The sequence below is a fragment of the Lipotes vexillifer genome, unplaced genomic scaffold (genome assembly GCF_000442215.2).
Source record: "Lipotes vexillifer unplaced genomic scaffold, Lipotes_vexillifer_v1.1 scaffold193, whole genome shotgun sequence".
Classification (NCBI taxonomy): Eukaryota; Metazoa; Chordata; class Mammalia; order Artiodactyla; family Lipotidae; genus Lipotes; species Lipotes vexillifer.
Genome location: NW_006769306.1, coordinates 2,418,483 through 2,434,938, shown reverse-complemented (window position 1 = coordinate 2,434,938; position 16,456 = coordinate 2,418,483). Strand labels below are relative to the sequence as shown.

The 16,456-nt window shown below is 37.4% G+C and overlaps 1 protein-coding gene across 1 annotated transcript in view; it reads left to right on the top strand.

Annotated features, from left to right (window-relative positions):
• Nucleotides 1-16,456, top strand: part of LOC103083893 (nebulin) — a 120,982-nt gene that overhangs the window by 23,635 nt on the left and 80,891 nt on the right. The window contains 12 exon segments of the mRNA XM_082930885.1: nt 3,939-4,142; nt 5,535-5,639; nt 5,779-5,886; nt 6,277-6,588; nt 7,277-7,480; nt 8,521-8,625; nt 9,516-9,623; nt 11,026-11,337; nt 12,159-12,362; nt 13,086-13,190; nt 13,774-13,881; nt 14,730-15,041. Coding sequence (XP_082787011.1) covers nt 3,939-4,142; nt 5,535-5,639; nt 5,779-5,886; nt 6,277-6,588; nt 7,277-7,480; nt 8,521-8,625; nt 9,516-9,623; nt 11,026-11,337; nt 12,159-12,362; nt 13,086-13,190; nt 13,774-13,881; nt 14,730-15,041 — 2,187 coding nt within the window.

Below are 16,456 nucleotides of genomic sequence, written 5' to 3'. Positions count from 1 at the left end.
AAGATGCATAAAAATACACACACACACACACACACACACACACACACACACACACACACACACGTTTCAAAAGAAACTGATTACATCGAAATATGGTTATCAAAATATTATACTAAGCAGGGGGAGGGATAAATTAGGAGTTTGGAACTAGCAGATACACACTACTATACATAAAATAGATATACAGCAAGGACCTACTGTATAGCACAGGGAACTATATTCATATCTTGTAATAACCTATAATGGAAAAGAATCTGAAAAAGAATATATATAACTGAATTATACATAACTGAATCACTGCTGTATACCTGAAACTAACACAGTATTGTAAATCAACTATACTTCAATAAAAAAATAATAAAAAATTAAAAATAAATAAAATTAGATTATCAGGAGAAAAAATTAAACTACGTGATGTAGTAACATAGATGCTATTTTATTGAAGTGTAGTTGATGTACAATATTATGTCACAGGTGCACAATATAGTGATTCACAATTTTTAAAGGTTATACTCCACTTATAGTTATTATAAAATATTGGCTTTATTCCCTGCATTGTACAATATACCCTTGTAGCTAATTTTATACATAATCGTTTGTACCTCTTAATCCCCTCCTCCTATCTTTCCCCTCCCCACTTCCCTCTCCCCACTGGTAACCACTAGTTCTCTATATCTGGGAGTCTCCTTCTTTTTTGTTATATTCACTAGTTTATTGTTTTTTTAGATTCCACATGTAAATAATATCATACATGATTTGTCTTTCCCTGTCTGTCTTATTTCAGTTAGCATAATACCTCCAAGTCCATCCATATTGTTGAAAATGGCAAAATTTCATTCTTTTTTATGGCTGAGTAGTATTCTGTTATGTATATATATTCTTCTTTATCCATTCATCTCTCGATGGACGCTTAGGTTGCTTCTGTATATCTTGGCAATTATAATAATACTGATATGAACATTGGGGTACATGTATCTTTTCAAATTTGTGTTTTTGTTTTTTTCGGATGTATACCCAAAAGTGGAATTACTAAGTCATATGGTAGTCTTATTTTTAGGTTTTTTGTTTGTTTGTTTAATTTTATTTATTTTTTTATACAACAGGTTCTTATTAGTCATCCATTTTATACACATCAGTGTGTACATGTCAATCCCAATCGCCCAATTCAACACACCACCACCCCCACCCCCCACCACTTTCTCCCATTGGTGTCCATACGTTTGTTCTCTACATCTGTGCCTCAATTTCTGCCCTACAAACCAGTTCATCTGTACCATTTTTCTAGGTTCCACATATATGCATTAATATATGATATTTGGTTTTCTCTTTCTGACTTACTTCACTCTGTATGACAGTCTCTAGATTCATCCACGTCTCAACAAATGACCCAATTTCGTTCCTTTTTATGGCTGAGTAATATTCCATTGTATATATGTACCACATCTTCTTTATCCATTCGTTTGTCAATGGGCATTTGAGTTGCTTCCATGACCTGGCTATTGTAAATAGTGCTGCAATGAACATTGGGGTGCATGTGTCTTTTTGAATTATGATTTTCTCAGTGTATATGCCCAGTAGTGGGATTCCTGGGTCATATGGTAGTTCTATTTTAGTTTTTTAAGGAACCTCCATACTGTTCTCCATAGTGGCTGTATCAATTTACATTCCCACCAACAGTGCGAGAAGATTCCCTTTTCTCCACACCCTCTCCAGCATTTGTTGTTTGTAGATTTTCTGATGACGCCCATTCTAACTGGTGTGAGGCGGTACCTCATTGTAGTTTTGATTTGCATTTCTCTAATAATTAGTGATGTTGAGCAGCTTTTCATGTGCTTCTTGGCCATCTGTATGTCTTCTTTGGAGAAATGTCTATTTAGGTCTGCCCATTTTTGTATGGAGACACAAAAGACCCCGAATAGCCAAAGCAGTCTTGCAGGAAAAAAATGGAGCTGAAGGAATCAGACTCCCTGACTTCAGACTATACTACAAAGCTACAGTAATCAAGACAATATGGTACTGGCACAAAAACAGAAACATAGATCAATGGAACAAGATAGAAAGCCCAGAGATAAACCCACTCACCTATGGTCAACTAATCTGTGACAAAGGAGGCAAGGATATACAATGGAGAAAAGACAGTCTCTTCAATAAGTGGTGCTGGGAAAACTGGACAGCTACATGTAAAAGAATGAAATTAGAACACTCCCTAACACCATACACAAAAATAAACTCAAAATGGATTAGAGACCTAAATGTAAGACCAGACACTATAAAACTCTTAGTGGGAAACATAGGAAGAACACTCTTTGACATAAATCATAGCAAGATCCTTTTTGATCCACCTCCTAGAGTAATGGAAATAAAAACAAAAATAAACAAATGGGACCTAATGAAACTTCAAAGCTTTTGCACAGCAAGGGAAACCATAAACAAGAGGAGAAGACAACCCTCAGAATGGGAGAAAGTATTTGCAAATGAATCAATGGACAAAGGATTAATCTCCAAAATATATAAACAGCTCATGCAGCTCAATATTAAAAAAACAAACAACCCAATATATTTTTAGTTTTTTGAGAAACCTTCATACTGTTTTCCACAGTGGCTGCACCAATTTACATTCCCGCCAACGGTGTAGTAATATATATGCTTTTTATTAACACATTAAATAAAAAGATCTAGCAGTGGGTGTAAAACTAGCTTAATTTCAAAGAAGTGATGAACATAAATATGCAAGATGTCTGCAACAGCTGTAATAGAATATGAAAATATTTGTGACTTCTATTGCTGATAAAATTCCATGTAGTGTTAATACTACCATAATCTGTTGCCTATAGTTATAGCTAAAAGAAATGCTATGTTTCAGTTAGAGGTTAATGAAAATAAAGATGTTTTTTCTATCTAAGTTCATTGATGCCAGGTTAAGAAATCCTGATTTAATGCAACCTGATTTTCCAGATGAATTTATTGCATCATCATTTTTCTGACTACTTAACTTTTAGAAAATATCTATTATAGCTTGTGGAAGGAAATATAAGAATGAGTTATATATATCAAGACAATTTTTCTAAGAAGCTGAAAACAGTATCTCCCTAGAAATATGTTAAGTATTTTTGTTGTCAGCCAGTAGATTGTCCTTGGGACTCAAATACTACCTTACTGGTATAGTAGCTCCTTGTTTTTTTGATCAGGCTCTGACAAGTAGTCACTTTTGGCAGAATGATAAAAGTGGTGGCATTGTAAAAAAGAGTTTCCCAAAAAGCCATAAAAACAAAAAGAATTGCTAATCTTACTTATGAGAAAAATTCTCCTTCAGCCCATTTATTTAAGTTCAAAGAAGAAACATGAAAGCAGGATAAAATATCTTTTTTTCTTTACTTGAACTACAACACAAGAAGAGGGACTGAGGATAAGATAAGTAAGAGTAAAAATATATATACTCTTTGGCTTAGAAACATGAGTATAGAATCATCTGAAAAAAGATCCCTTTTTGTTGTCCCGAGAAAACACGTGGATTCAACATGTGGAAGTGTTCATCCTTTCTTTCGGTGCGCAATGGCTGTGAAGGCCCCTGCCCAATAAGATAAGAACAAACTATAACAGAGAATTATTTCCATACAAAGAGGTATAGGCAGTCAAATCAGAGAATAAACACTTTGTATCAGGAGGCAGGCAGGAATTTCCTTAAAATGGTTTTTCATTGATGAAATCACATATTATTAGAGATTTCATAGGTCTTTAAAACAGCAAAAATTGACTACCTTCAGGGACAAAGTGCTGAACTAGCCATTCTACACCAAAGTAAGGCAGTCCTGTGTCTTCCCCGAAATTTACACAAGATGCAGAATTATACACCATCTGTATACACCATGCTAAATCAAGATTAGACATCAGGCTGTGGAGGTAATTCCTACACATATTTGACATTGTTTCATTTTCAGTCTATTTACAAGGCTGATCTTCAGTGGCTGAGAGGCATTGGGTGGGTGCCCATTGGCTCTGTGGAGGTCGAGAATGTGAAGAGAGCAGGAGAAATCCTGAGTGACAGGAAGTACCGCCAGCCTGCAGACCAGCTGAAGTTCACATGCATTACAGACACCCCAGAGATTGTCCTGGCAAAGAATAATGCCCTGACCATGAGCAAGGTGAGTCTCCAGCTTTTGCCAGTTGCCTGTGTCATACCTTCCACAGACTGGGCTTATAAAGTGAGAAATGTCCTGGAGGATTTCCAGAGAAAGGAGAGGTGATGAGCCTAATTCTCATGCAGGCCTTCAACAGAGCATGTGCTTGAATCCTAGTTGGACCTGCATGCTTCTCTCAACCCTGTGTCCCCTCATCCTCTGGGTGGGTGAGGAAGTACAGCCTAGGACAATCTCTCTGCAGTAAGGCATACACTCTTCTGAGCAGTAACCCAGAGACATCCACAAATGCATTACTTTTCTCTGCACATTCTGCTTGGCAGAGCAGACTCAAGGCATCAGCAACTCTTTACCCATCCTGTAAAAAAATATACAGTCATTTTGCATTTTGTTCAGAAGTCTTGGAAACACAGTGTGCATAGCAGTGCCAGTGCACAACTCAAATTACTTGCTTCCAAAACCATAGGTGGTAGAAATTCCACTTTGGAAAGTGAGATGTTATTGCTGCTTTCATTTTTATTGTACAAGATCGATGATCGCTTTTTCCCTCCAGAGTGCTGGCAATCTGTTTATTTATACTCGGCTAATTTCTTTATCCAACAGGTAGGCCCTTAATATGCACAGCTGAGATTGAATTGAACTTTTCTGAATTCTCCCACACCTGCCTTAATGTCTTCCAAATATCTGGGTAGTGAGAAAGAAGGCTCAGTGCAGAATATGAAATTGGCTCTCAGATAGCAAACTCCAACGTCTGGGGTATTAAAACTCCAGAAACTCTATTCTATACCACACTCATCAACAGCAGTCACAGTGATAATAACAATAGGAAACATAAAATTTGTTGAGTGCCTACTATGACTCAAGCACTTTACATATGTTACAGTTAATCTCGAAAAAATACGCAATAAAGTAATACACCAGTTTCACCCCAACTTAAAAAAAGAAAGAGGTAAGTATAAAGTTTAAAAAATACTTAATGAGAAAGATATGATTATCCCCCTCCAAAAAATGAGGCATGTGAGGCTTTAGGTACCTTTCTCAAGATCACACAGCTTGGACATAGGGGAGTTGGGTTTGACCTTGGGATTGATTCTGAAGTCTAGGGATTTCTACTGTATCATAGTTCTATAGCCAAGTTCCATCCTTGAAGGTTCTGTGAGTAAGCCTGAGAGTCACTGGATGAAAAGAATCAATAATTGAGATCATGATGTTGCTTTACATTGGCTATGAAACGATCATATGTCTGTTTAAATACCGCTATGATTTACTCTCCCCATACCCTTTTGCTTCCCTCACCTCCACATAAGTTTTCAAAGGCTATTTTACAGTTAAATTAAATTTTATAATAACTGCAATGTATTGGCTTTAACAAAGGGTTTTACCTCACCTCCCCCATAGCATTTATATACAGAAGCCTGGGATACTGACAAAACCTCCATCCACGTGATGCCAGACACCCCAGAAATCAAGCTGGCCAAGAGCAATTCTGCCAATATAAGCCAAGTAAGAGATTTCCTGATTGTTAAGTCAGCCTTTAGTCTAGGAGGAGTTAAAATACTTTTTCCATCTTACCACCTTCCTTACTGGAAGTGGCCTGTTAACTTTCTATAACTTTTTCTGTTGTGTATTATCCTCCACCTAGAAACTTTACACCAAGGGATGGGATGAATCAAAGATGAAGGACTATGATCTGAGAGCTGATGCTATTCCCATCAAGAGTGCCAAGGCCTCGAGAGACATTGCCAGTGACGTAAGTGCTCTCTGTCTAACCCCCTTGGTCTCACCTTGCTGAACAACCACAGTGCAGCTGGGTCCACACTTTGTAACTGCTTCCTATATACCCCTCCAGTCACGCTTCTTACCTTCCAAGACCTTTCCCTTTGTTGTCTCAGAGAAGAAAAACACATTTTGAAATTGTAGTTAGAGTTGTTGCAGAAAAAGTTTTCAGCAGTGAAGATATATGATTACACTACTGTTACGTTCATGACAGCATAAAACAGTTTAAAATTGTTCAGAGATGTCAAAATATTCAAAATATGAAATTCTTATCCATTTGCTTGTGGGTTTTCATGTTGTCTAATTGTCAGCATGCATATGGTTTTAAAACTGGGCTTTTAAACATATATTTCTTACGTTTTAGTACAAATACAAAGAAGCATATGAGAAACAGAAAGGCCACCACATTGGAGCCCGGAGCATTGAAGATGACCCCAAGATTATGTGTGCCATACATGCAGGGAAGATTCAAAGTGAAAGAGAGTATAAGAAGGATTTCCAGAAGTGGAAGACCAAGTTCAGTAGCCCAGTGGACATGTTAGGCATCTTGCTGGCCAAGAAATGTCAGATTCTGGTCAGTAACATTGATTATCGAAATTACCTGCATCACTGGACGTGCTTACCTGATCAAAACGACATTATCCAAGCAAGGAAGGCCTATGAACTACAGAGTGATGTACGTAACGTGAACTTTGGGAAAGGAGGAATGGGAGGACATAGATTTGTTAATTGTACAGACAGTGCCTCTGTGGACAGACCCATGGGTTGCTCACTGCACAACCTCAGGGGGAGCCATTCACATTGTTAAAATAAAACCCATATTTAGGAGTTACATTATGGGAATCAAAGAACATAGATGAAGAACCCTACTTAGATCATGTCCTCCCTGGCCTAGATTCCAGACGATTTTCTTCATGTCCTTCGTACTGTCTGGCAAAGAAAATATATTTCAAATAAACATAAATTATCTGAACATTTAAAAAATAACTGCCACTATTGTACTATATCCAAAACACTAAACAGAGTTTCATCCTATTACAGGATGAAAATGAAATGAGATTTGACACAATATCTTTAAATTGTTTTTCAGTTATATAATTTCTTTGAAATATCAAATAATTACCATGAAATTTAACATTATTACCATTTTATCCTTATTCATGGCTAGCATAAAAAATTATGCTTTTACAAATTACTCTGTCATGGATATTGAAACCCCTGATTCATGTAAAATCTCAGGTCCTACTTTTTTGGAACCACCATCTCTTGTGCTTATCAACTCCTCAACCCCGTGAACTTACTTTCCAATTAAGGGATGCTATATCTAGCACTTGGAACAATATTTCTATCTAATGTCTCTGTAGAATGTGTACAAAGCAGACCTGGAGTGGCTGCGTGGCATTGGCTGGATGCCAGAAGGCTCAGTAGAAATGACCAGGGTGAAGGGTGCTCAAGACCTGCTGAATGAAAGACTCTACAGGACACGCCCAGAAGCCTTGAAATTCACTTCCATTGTCGACACGCCAGAGGTTGTCCTGGCAAAAGCCAATTCTCTGCAAATGAGTGAGGTAAGAACCATCCGACCGCCAGGCTCTCCTTTAGCAGGACTCTCTTCTCAGAAAATGCCACCCAAACGGAGCATCTGTGGATGAAACAGAGAAAGTAGATTGTTCCTCTTCAAAGACTTAAAGTGCTTTGAGCAACTCTAAGAATCTCTTGGTTTAGTTTAGTGAAGGCACATGCTAAGCAGAACTCTGACAAATGCCAATGCGCCTTTCCCCTACCTCACACACCGACTTGGAAGCACTAAAATGAAAAATGTCACTCCATTACAACTCAGGAAAGCAAATACTTATTACAAAACCTGTGGCATAGGGAAACCGGCTCGGTTCTTTGTGGCTGTCTGGAGGGGTGGGATAGGGAGGGTGGGAGGGAGGGAGACAAAGAGGGAAGAGATATGGGAACATATATATATGTATAACTGACTCACTCTGTTATAAAGCAGAAACTAACACACCATTGTAAAGCAATTATACCCCAATAAAGATGTTAAAAAAAAAAAAAAACCTGTGGCATAATGCTACACGTTAAATGGTAGAACACTGTATTAGTCAGGGTTCTCCAGAGAAACAGAGCTAATAAGAGGTATGAGAGATTTATTTCATGGAATTGACTCACATGATTGTAGAGGCTGGCAAGTCCAAAGTTTGCAGGGTAGGCCAGCAGCCTCAAGACCCAGGCAGGAGTTGAAGTTCAAGCCCAAGGTAGTCTGCTGGCAGAATTACTCTCGCTCAGGGGTGGTCAGTCTTTTTTCTCTTAAGGCCTTCATCTGACTGAACAAGCCCCCACATCACAGAGGGTAATCTGCTTTACCCAAAGTCTACTGGTATAAATGTTCATCTGATCTAAAAAAATACCTTCACAGAAACATGTAGAATAATGTTTGACCAAATACCTGGGTACGCTGGCCTAGCCAAGCTGACACAAAAAACTAACCACTGCAAACATATAACAAAACATTTCCCCAGGTTAAATAGTTGCTAAGGCTTAATGTTCAGTTATCCATCTCTATTGCTGTATTAAAATCATATTTTCCTTCTCTCCACAGAAACTATATCAAGAAGCCTGGAATAAAGATAAAAGCAACATAAGCATTCCTTCTGAAATGCCAGTCATACTGCAGGCCCAGATCAATACCATGCAAATCAGCAATGTAAGAGGCATAAATATGAAGTGTAAATGTCTTTATGGGACAATATCTGTCAGCCTATGGGGTGTGTTATAATGGACAAATTACCTGCCTTAGAAATGTTTACAGCTTTGGGTGCTAGATACTTCCTCTTTGGCTACCATTCCCAATGCAGTATGAATGGAAATTCTCTTTCAAACATTAGTTTAGATACATATCTTGGGCCCCTGCACTGCAAGAGGTGGGATACCTGAATCTCACTGGTGTCCTTCTTTCAACCTTGAAATCATTGTCCTATATCCAACATCCACAGCTCAGTTTCATTGTATATTAACTGAGAGTAATGAAATCCCTAGTAAAGTGCCTCTTACACAAGTAAGTATAAGAGATAACAGTCTCTATTGTCTTTATAGGTTCTTGGTTGATCCAGAACTTTCTTGTTTGACATTTCAAGGCCATAAGAAAAGTCAAACTTTTAATTATATGCAAAGTGTAGGATAGGTATGATATCTATGTCACATCCCTTTAGCAGGGACCTTTGAAAAGTCAAAGGGCAACATTGGGAAAAAATCTTATCAAGTCTTATATGGTAACTTGATGAAGGTTCTCTAGGTTCACAGTTGATTCTTAGTTCCCATTACTGTATAATGGGATATTTTCACATTGTACTATATTGTGGTGAATGCAAATAATTCAAATATTAGTAGATTTAGATGTTTAGCTTTAAAATTGTAGTCACAAGTACCCTGCACTCCACAAAGTAAATAGGCAATAACCAAAAGGACTCAGAAGCGACTGTTTTTTTCTTATGCTGCCTTCATTTACATTGTGCTTTGTGATTCGTATCATGACTTCTTTGAATATGTCTACTGATTTTCAATTCTTGTAAGCAAACCTGTGTTTTCCCTCAATAGAAACTCTACCAGAAAGACTGGGATGAAGCCAAGCAGAAAGGCTATGACTTGAGAGCAGATGCCATTGAAATCAAGCATGCCAAAGCCTCCAGAGAAATTGCCAGTGAGGTACAGCTCCTTCTATTTCCTTGTGGATTTTCTTCTCTATACAACAAATAGGGAGAATATTTTTCAAGAAGTTTGATTCAGTTTGATTTTTTTTTAATTCTATGCAAACAATTGCATTTGCCTTGTGCTAAAGACTTTATTTTAAAATATTAAAATGGGATGAAAAACATTGAGGTAAACATAGGTGAAGTATATGTGTAAATACCTTCTAAGCTGTTTCTAAGTAGAAGTAAAATATCATGAAGATCTATACCAGATTCTTGGGGAAAATTCAGGAACCAATACAATGTGATTTTATCCCACAAATCTTTAGGACATTCTCCATAAATATAAATCACAGATGAAAGTTTTATACAAGACTTAAGACCGAGATCACATTTTATATACAAGACTTTATGCTAGAGGCGTATGTATACTCCTCTGAGTAACCCTTTGAAGTTCATTTAACAGTAGTTTTAAAACGTACCAGCAGTCAAAATAATTATTCTACTAAGGCCCCCCAGCTCCAAATCTTTAAGCTACCTTTGTTCCTTTTCTTCAAAGTCTCCTCTAGTTTTTGTCTTAGTATCCAGCTGTCTCTTCCTTCTTACTTCTCATTTTTATCTCTAAAAAGGCATAACCAATCCATAGTATCTGCATTATTCCCAGCTCTCTCTCTCTCCCTTTTCTCCAAACTTTCCCATGTTATCCAAATATAGGAAAGAAACAGAAATGATCTTACTCTTGTCCTAAGACACTGAGAACAAGCGTGGAATAGGTGGAAACTCTTATCCACAGGCCTTTTGTTGTCATCTGCTGATTCATACCAACAGCCTTGTCTTCCATTCCTGAAGCATGCTCCTTTCTTGTCTGTCTCCAAAACCACACATATGACTTTTTCCTACCTGAAGTACCTTCAGTACCCTTGGTACTGACCTAATTTCCACTTGCCAGGCAACCTTAGGGACAATGATTATCCCCACTGTGCCTTACTTTTCCCATTTGAAATATGTGATAATACTAATATCCACATCATAGAGATGTTCTGAGGATTAAATGAGGTTATAATTGCCACAATTCAACTATTTTTAACCAAAAAATTCAGCAATTTCATATGAATCAACCTAATACATTTGAAGCACTCATAATAGTGTCTGACATATAGTGATTGCTAGTAAATGTTAGCTATTATTTTTTTATTACTCTTGTTCACCATACTATTTCCCTCCTGATTTGTTCGTGTCCTCTGTGGAACTATCTAAAATAGCCCTAATTTCCTTAAAGAGAACTAAAATATATAATAACTACCAATTTGAGCCAATTTACATTAAGGCTAAAAAAATATTCCAAAACCATTTAACGAAAAGTCCTCTTCATGCATTATGTCCATATGTCTTTTTATCTTATTTTTTTACAACTTTAGTACAAATACAAAGAAGGTTACCGTAAGCAACTGGGCCACCACGTGGGTTTCCGCAGCCTACAAGATGACCCCAAATTGGTATGGTCTATACATGCTGCCAAGATCCAGAGTGACAGAGAATATAAGAAAGCTTATGAGAAGTCTAAAGGAATCTACAATACACCGTTGGACATGATGTCCATTGTTCAGGCCAAGAAATGCCAGGTCCTGGTTAGCGACATTGATTATCGCAATTATCTGCACCAGTGGACGTGTCTGCCAGACCAGAATGATGTTATCCAGGCAAAGAAAGCCTATGAACTGCAGAGCGATGTGCGTATCCTGTCTCCAGACTCTTGGGGAGATGTGTGTCTATGTGTTTAATCACAGAATATTCCTTAAGGTTGTAATTTAAACAGTAATCTTAATAGAATCTAACATATTCTGTATTTTTCTGCAGAGTTTTTCTGAATATTTTCTATCTTATAGAGGATTCCTTCTTATAAGGCCTTATTCATCAGATGAAAATCACTCTCTTATTCTATGTAACTAAGTAGAAAATTTCAATCCCATTACATTTGCATGATCAGGTATCTAAATGTCAGAAACAGATGTAAGCATAAAAAAATGTTGGATTTCAAGTTTATCTGACACATATAGGAAAAATGTGTATCTATCTATCTATCTATCTATCTATATATATATTTATTTAAATAATATGTTTAGAGAGAAAGAGGAGAGGTGTACATAGATATAAGTATGTATTTTGCTTTTCATTATACATGCTTCTAAGAAACTTTTTCTCCCAAATTCCTACAGAAGTTATCCCCAGTGGCACATAAAAGGCAGATTTCAAGTAGTGAGCACAGAAGCTCAACCTTGCATAAAAACAAAATTATGTGCCGTTGCGGTCTGTCATTCCACAAGTGCTAGTTGTTAGCCCTGCTCCAGTTCCTGTAGGATACTCTGAACTTCTCCCAGAGAGTGTGTGCCAGAGATGTAACACTCAAATATTAACATCTAATGTTGATCCTTGAGTTTCATGGGACTGGCCACCCAGCCGGTTTAAGTAGAGGTTGTATGTGGTTTGCTGGCATCGTGCTCTAGTAGGCAAATTGACTCTTCTGTACTCTGTGGTCCTCTCCTTCTTGTAGAACGTGTACAAATCAGACCTGGAATGGCTGAAGGGTATTGGATGGTTGCCAGAGGGTTCCGTGGAAGCGATGAGAGTGAAGAATGCCCAGAATCTCCTGAATGAAAGGTTGTATCGCACAAGGCCTGAGGCCCTCAAATTCACCAGCATTGTTGATACCCCTGAAGTTATTCTGGCAAAGATCAATGCTGTACAGATCAGTGAGGTAAGTCAATTGATGCTATGTTCAGACACATTGAAGAGGTCTCAATAAAAATTATAATTGTGAACTTTAAACTGCTGACACCAGGATTAGAATCTTGAACATTCAGGTATCCAGATAGAATTTCATATAGCCCATCAATTAACGGCATCAACATTTCATTTGTTTAGATAATTCTTTGGTCAATATAAGTGTGGTAGGCATCTTCATGTTCCATATTCTCTGAAGTACACCTTGAACACATTTTGTAGACCTTGCCTGTAATACAGGTCCACCAGTTAATACAATGATCACAAAACCGCCACCTTTTTACTGCTGTTCAACGGTGAAATAAGTTGAAAGGTCCAGGGGCAGCCCCAATATTAGACATTATGACAGTTATTTAGGCCAAGAAAGCTAGGACTTGATTTGCAATGTGGATTATCATAGTCACCTGCAATGAGAGCCTACCTGCCAGATAATTACATGTGAATAAATAGAAGAGGATCTATTTACTATCATGTTTCTGACTCGTTTTACGTTTATATTATAGCACACATGAATGTATTCTTCTTGCTGAAGTCACTTTTGGCACCTTCTAAATAAACACACAGATGAAAAAAAAATGTGATCTCCATTTACATCTGAACAAATCCAAAGAAAACCTTTAATTGTACCTGTAATTTTATTCATGTGGTAATTGGCTTATTTACTCATCACCGATCCTTTGTTTTTCATTTTTACCAGCCACTGTATCGTGATGCCTGGGACAAAGAGAAGGCAAATGTGAATGTACCGGCTGACACTCCATTGATGAGGCAGTCCAAGCTCAACACCATGCAGATCAGCAACGTAAGGCCCTGCACATCCACTTGCTTCACACAGTGTTCTCTGCCTCACCAAACCTCTCATCAAAATGCTCCAGAGAGCATTTAGCAAAAGGCATTTCCCTAATATTCCTTTTACTTCTAGTCTTTAATGATAAGTGTCATTTGTGTGTGCTCGCACACCTACGTATGTGTTTATAATATGTGTCCTTATCTTTGTTGGAAGGAAAAATGCGGTGGTTTATGCCAAACACACGACATCAAAACATATATATGCATGTATAGTAATACTTAGTTCTCTTTTTAGTGGCCTATCATTGATTTTTCCCTTTAAAAGCCAAACAATATGTATAATTTTTCTCATTTTCACATGATTTACTATCTTTTAAATTCCCTTCTTTAAAAAACAGTTACTGGAAGAGAACTTTACTACATGTCATTAAAAATGTACTGGAGCTTAAGTTCGGTATGAAACCAGTCTATTTTATAAATCTTAAGGGGAGATTAATTTTTCATTGTAACTTTAACATATTCTTGAACACATCGGTAATGCTGACTCAGTAGCTTCCTCTTCACATTAACTGTGGCACTGCAATTTCCGTTTGCAGAAACAGTATCAGCAAGCTTGGGAAGATGTCAAGATAACCGGTTATGACCTGAGAGCAGATGCCATCGGGATCCAGCATGCCAAGGCTTCCAGGGATATTGCCAGTGATGTGAGAGCTCCTCCTTGCCCGGCGTTAACAAACACTAATTCATAGACACTCAGAGAGTTAATACTGTACTAATCTTTAATTTAATTCCCCAGGAATTATATCTAATAGAATGAAGGGCATTGTTACTAGTGTCGTGCTTTAAAATCCCCAATTCAAGAACAACTTTGACAACAATTTGATGACCCACTTAACTTCTCTGCTTGGTTCTGCTCTCCGTATGTTTAAGCACAGATTTTTATTTTCTTTTCAATATCTTCTCAATATCGGTTAATGCATGAACACTTACAGAGATCCAGTGGGTACAAAGAACTCTACTGTTTGTTGAAGTGCAGCATACATAGGTGGTTCCTGTGATAATTTTATGCAGTACATGGACAAGCATTTTTTAAATAGTTACATTGGTTTTAAAGTGTGCTAGAAAAATACTGATTTTTTCCCCACTTAAATAGGATTATAAATTTTAAAATAAAAATATTAAATAAGTTTAAACTTTAAAATATATTTATTTAGACAAAGAATCAAGTTGACAAAGTAAAGTATGAAGTACAGGTGGTGCTTTGTGGCAAAACATGTGAGAATAGCAAACAATGACTGAAGTCTGGGAAACACTGGGCAACCCTATATTGGAATCCAGAAGCACAGTTCTTGCCTTTGAGGTGTTCACAATGTTTTCACGCTTACAGAAGACAAACCAATGTATCAAGAAGTATAAAACTTATAGTATGAATTCAAAGAAAAACAGTGCCCCAAAAAGGGTAATGTAAGGGAGATGGAGTTATTTGAGTAGGCTGTCTAGAAAAAGTGAGTTTGGAGAAACAATTCTTCTTTCTTCTGTTCATATCCACCAGTATCTATACAAAACTGCTTATGAGAAACAGAAGGGTCATTACATTGGGTGTCGCAATGCCAAGGAAGACCCTAAACTGGTCTGGGCAGCAAACGTGTTGAAGATGCAGAATGACAGGCTGTACAAAAAGGCCTACAATGACCACAAGGCTAAGATCACCATCCCGGCAGACATGGTGTCCATCAATGCTGCCAAAGAAGGCCAGGCATTAGCAAGCGATGTGGACTATCACCACTACCTACACCAGTGGTCTTGCTTTCCTGACCAGAATGATGTGATCCAAGCCAGGAAAGCCTATGACCTGCAGAGTGATGTAAGTTGTTGCTTGTGGTGCCTGAGGGGTGAGCTATTGCCCAGGAAGACAGCCTTCCACAGCGTTGCCCGGTCACTCCTGCCAGTGCTGAGGAGAATGCAATTCTCCCTGCCTGAGCACTGACTTCCCTTTAGTACTTTACCAAGTTTATGAATCACAAGCCTTAATGCTGTGCTTATTCAGAGGGTTTTCATCTTCATTGCTAGTGGTGCTACCAGAATTTTTCTATAGATTTGTTAATGTGTGCACTGTTTGTAGTTTATTAAACCTAGGCATCTTCATGGTTCTTCAATTGAATGATAGGGGCTGTCTTCCTTGAAATTAATTTGAAAGGTTAGCAGCATGCTCCAAACTCACTAGGTTCCCTTAACTTGGTATTCTTCACAACATTGTTTTATTAATTTACCTAAAGTATTTTTAGATTTACTTATCTTTTTGCCGATTTAATCTTTTGAAAATGATGAATTCCATCAGGATGTTTGTTTCTTGTACAGAATTAATACCTTCTTTTAATTATCTGAACATGGTTGCCTTAAGCTTCAGGAGATGCTTTCTCATAATGAATGAGTTTGTTATAGAAAAGTATATCCATCATTTGAAATGAATTGCCAACTGGTGGATTTAGTCCCATTTCTAGATAAATTCAGTCTCTTCATTATCCTGAACCACGTTAGTATATTAAGGAATGCATATCAATCAAGTTGTTAAAGAATGAGGAAGGGAAGCTTCAAAACCTGTACGTAATCCTCTTCAAGAATCCCTTCTTCCAAATTTTGGGTATCCACAATACTTTACACACTAAAACATATAACATTCTTCATTAAGGTAGAAGTTTCCCTGCATTTTCACTCCTCTTACTCTTCATTTTAGTTTGATATTTGTATCCTATTAAACAGTTATTAAAATACCATTTCTGAAGAACACAGTGGGTTATTTTATGAAATTAATAGTTGGTGTTTCACACAGAGCAATTATATCTGGTTAACCACTTAACATATACCTGACAAAACAGGTTTAGATAGCCAAGAAAATGCAAATTCCAATCCAAAGAGAAGTGCTACCTTGGAAAAAGAAAACTCAGTTGAGATCAAAATTGTGGAAGTAAGGATTACATTCTTAATTATCCCTTTAAAAGTAATTATTAAACACACCATGTGCCAGGTCTTGTGCTAAGCCCTAAAGGTACAATGGGGAATAAAGAAGAACAAGACAAACTTCCTGACTTTAGGGAGTTCACACTGATAAAAAGGAACAGATGTTAACTAGAGAATATCCATAAAAATGGGATGGCTGAGGAAGAATGATCATGGCACTATGAAAAATGAGGTGGGGAAAGCTTCTCTGGGAAAGCACTGATTTAGGGGTAGAAGGGAGAGCATGAGTTTGTTCCATGAGGAGGACACAGGGTGCATTCC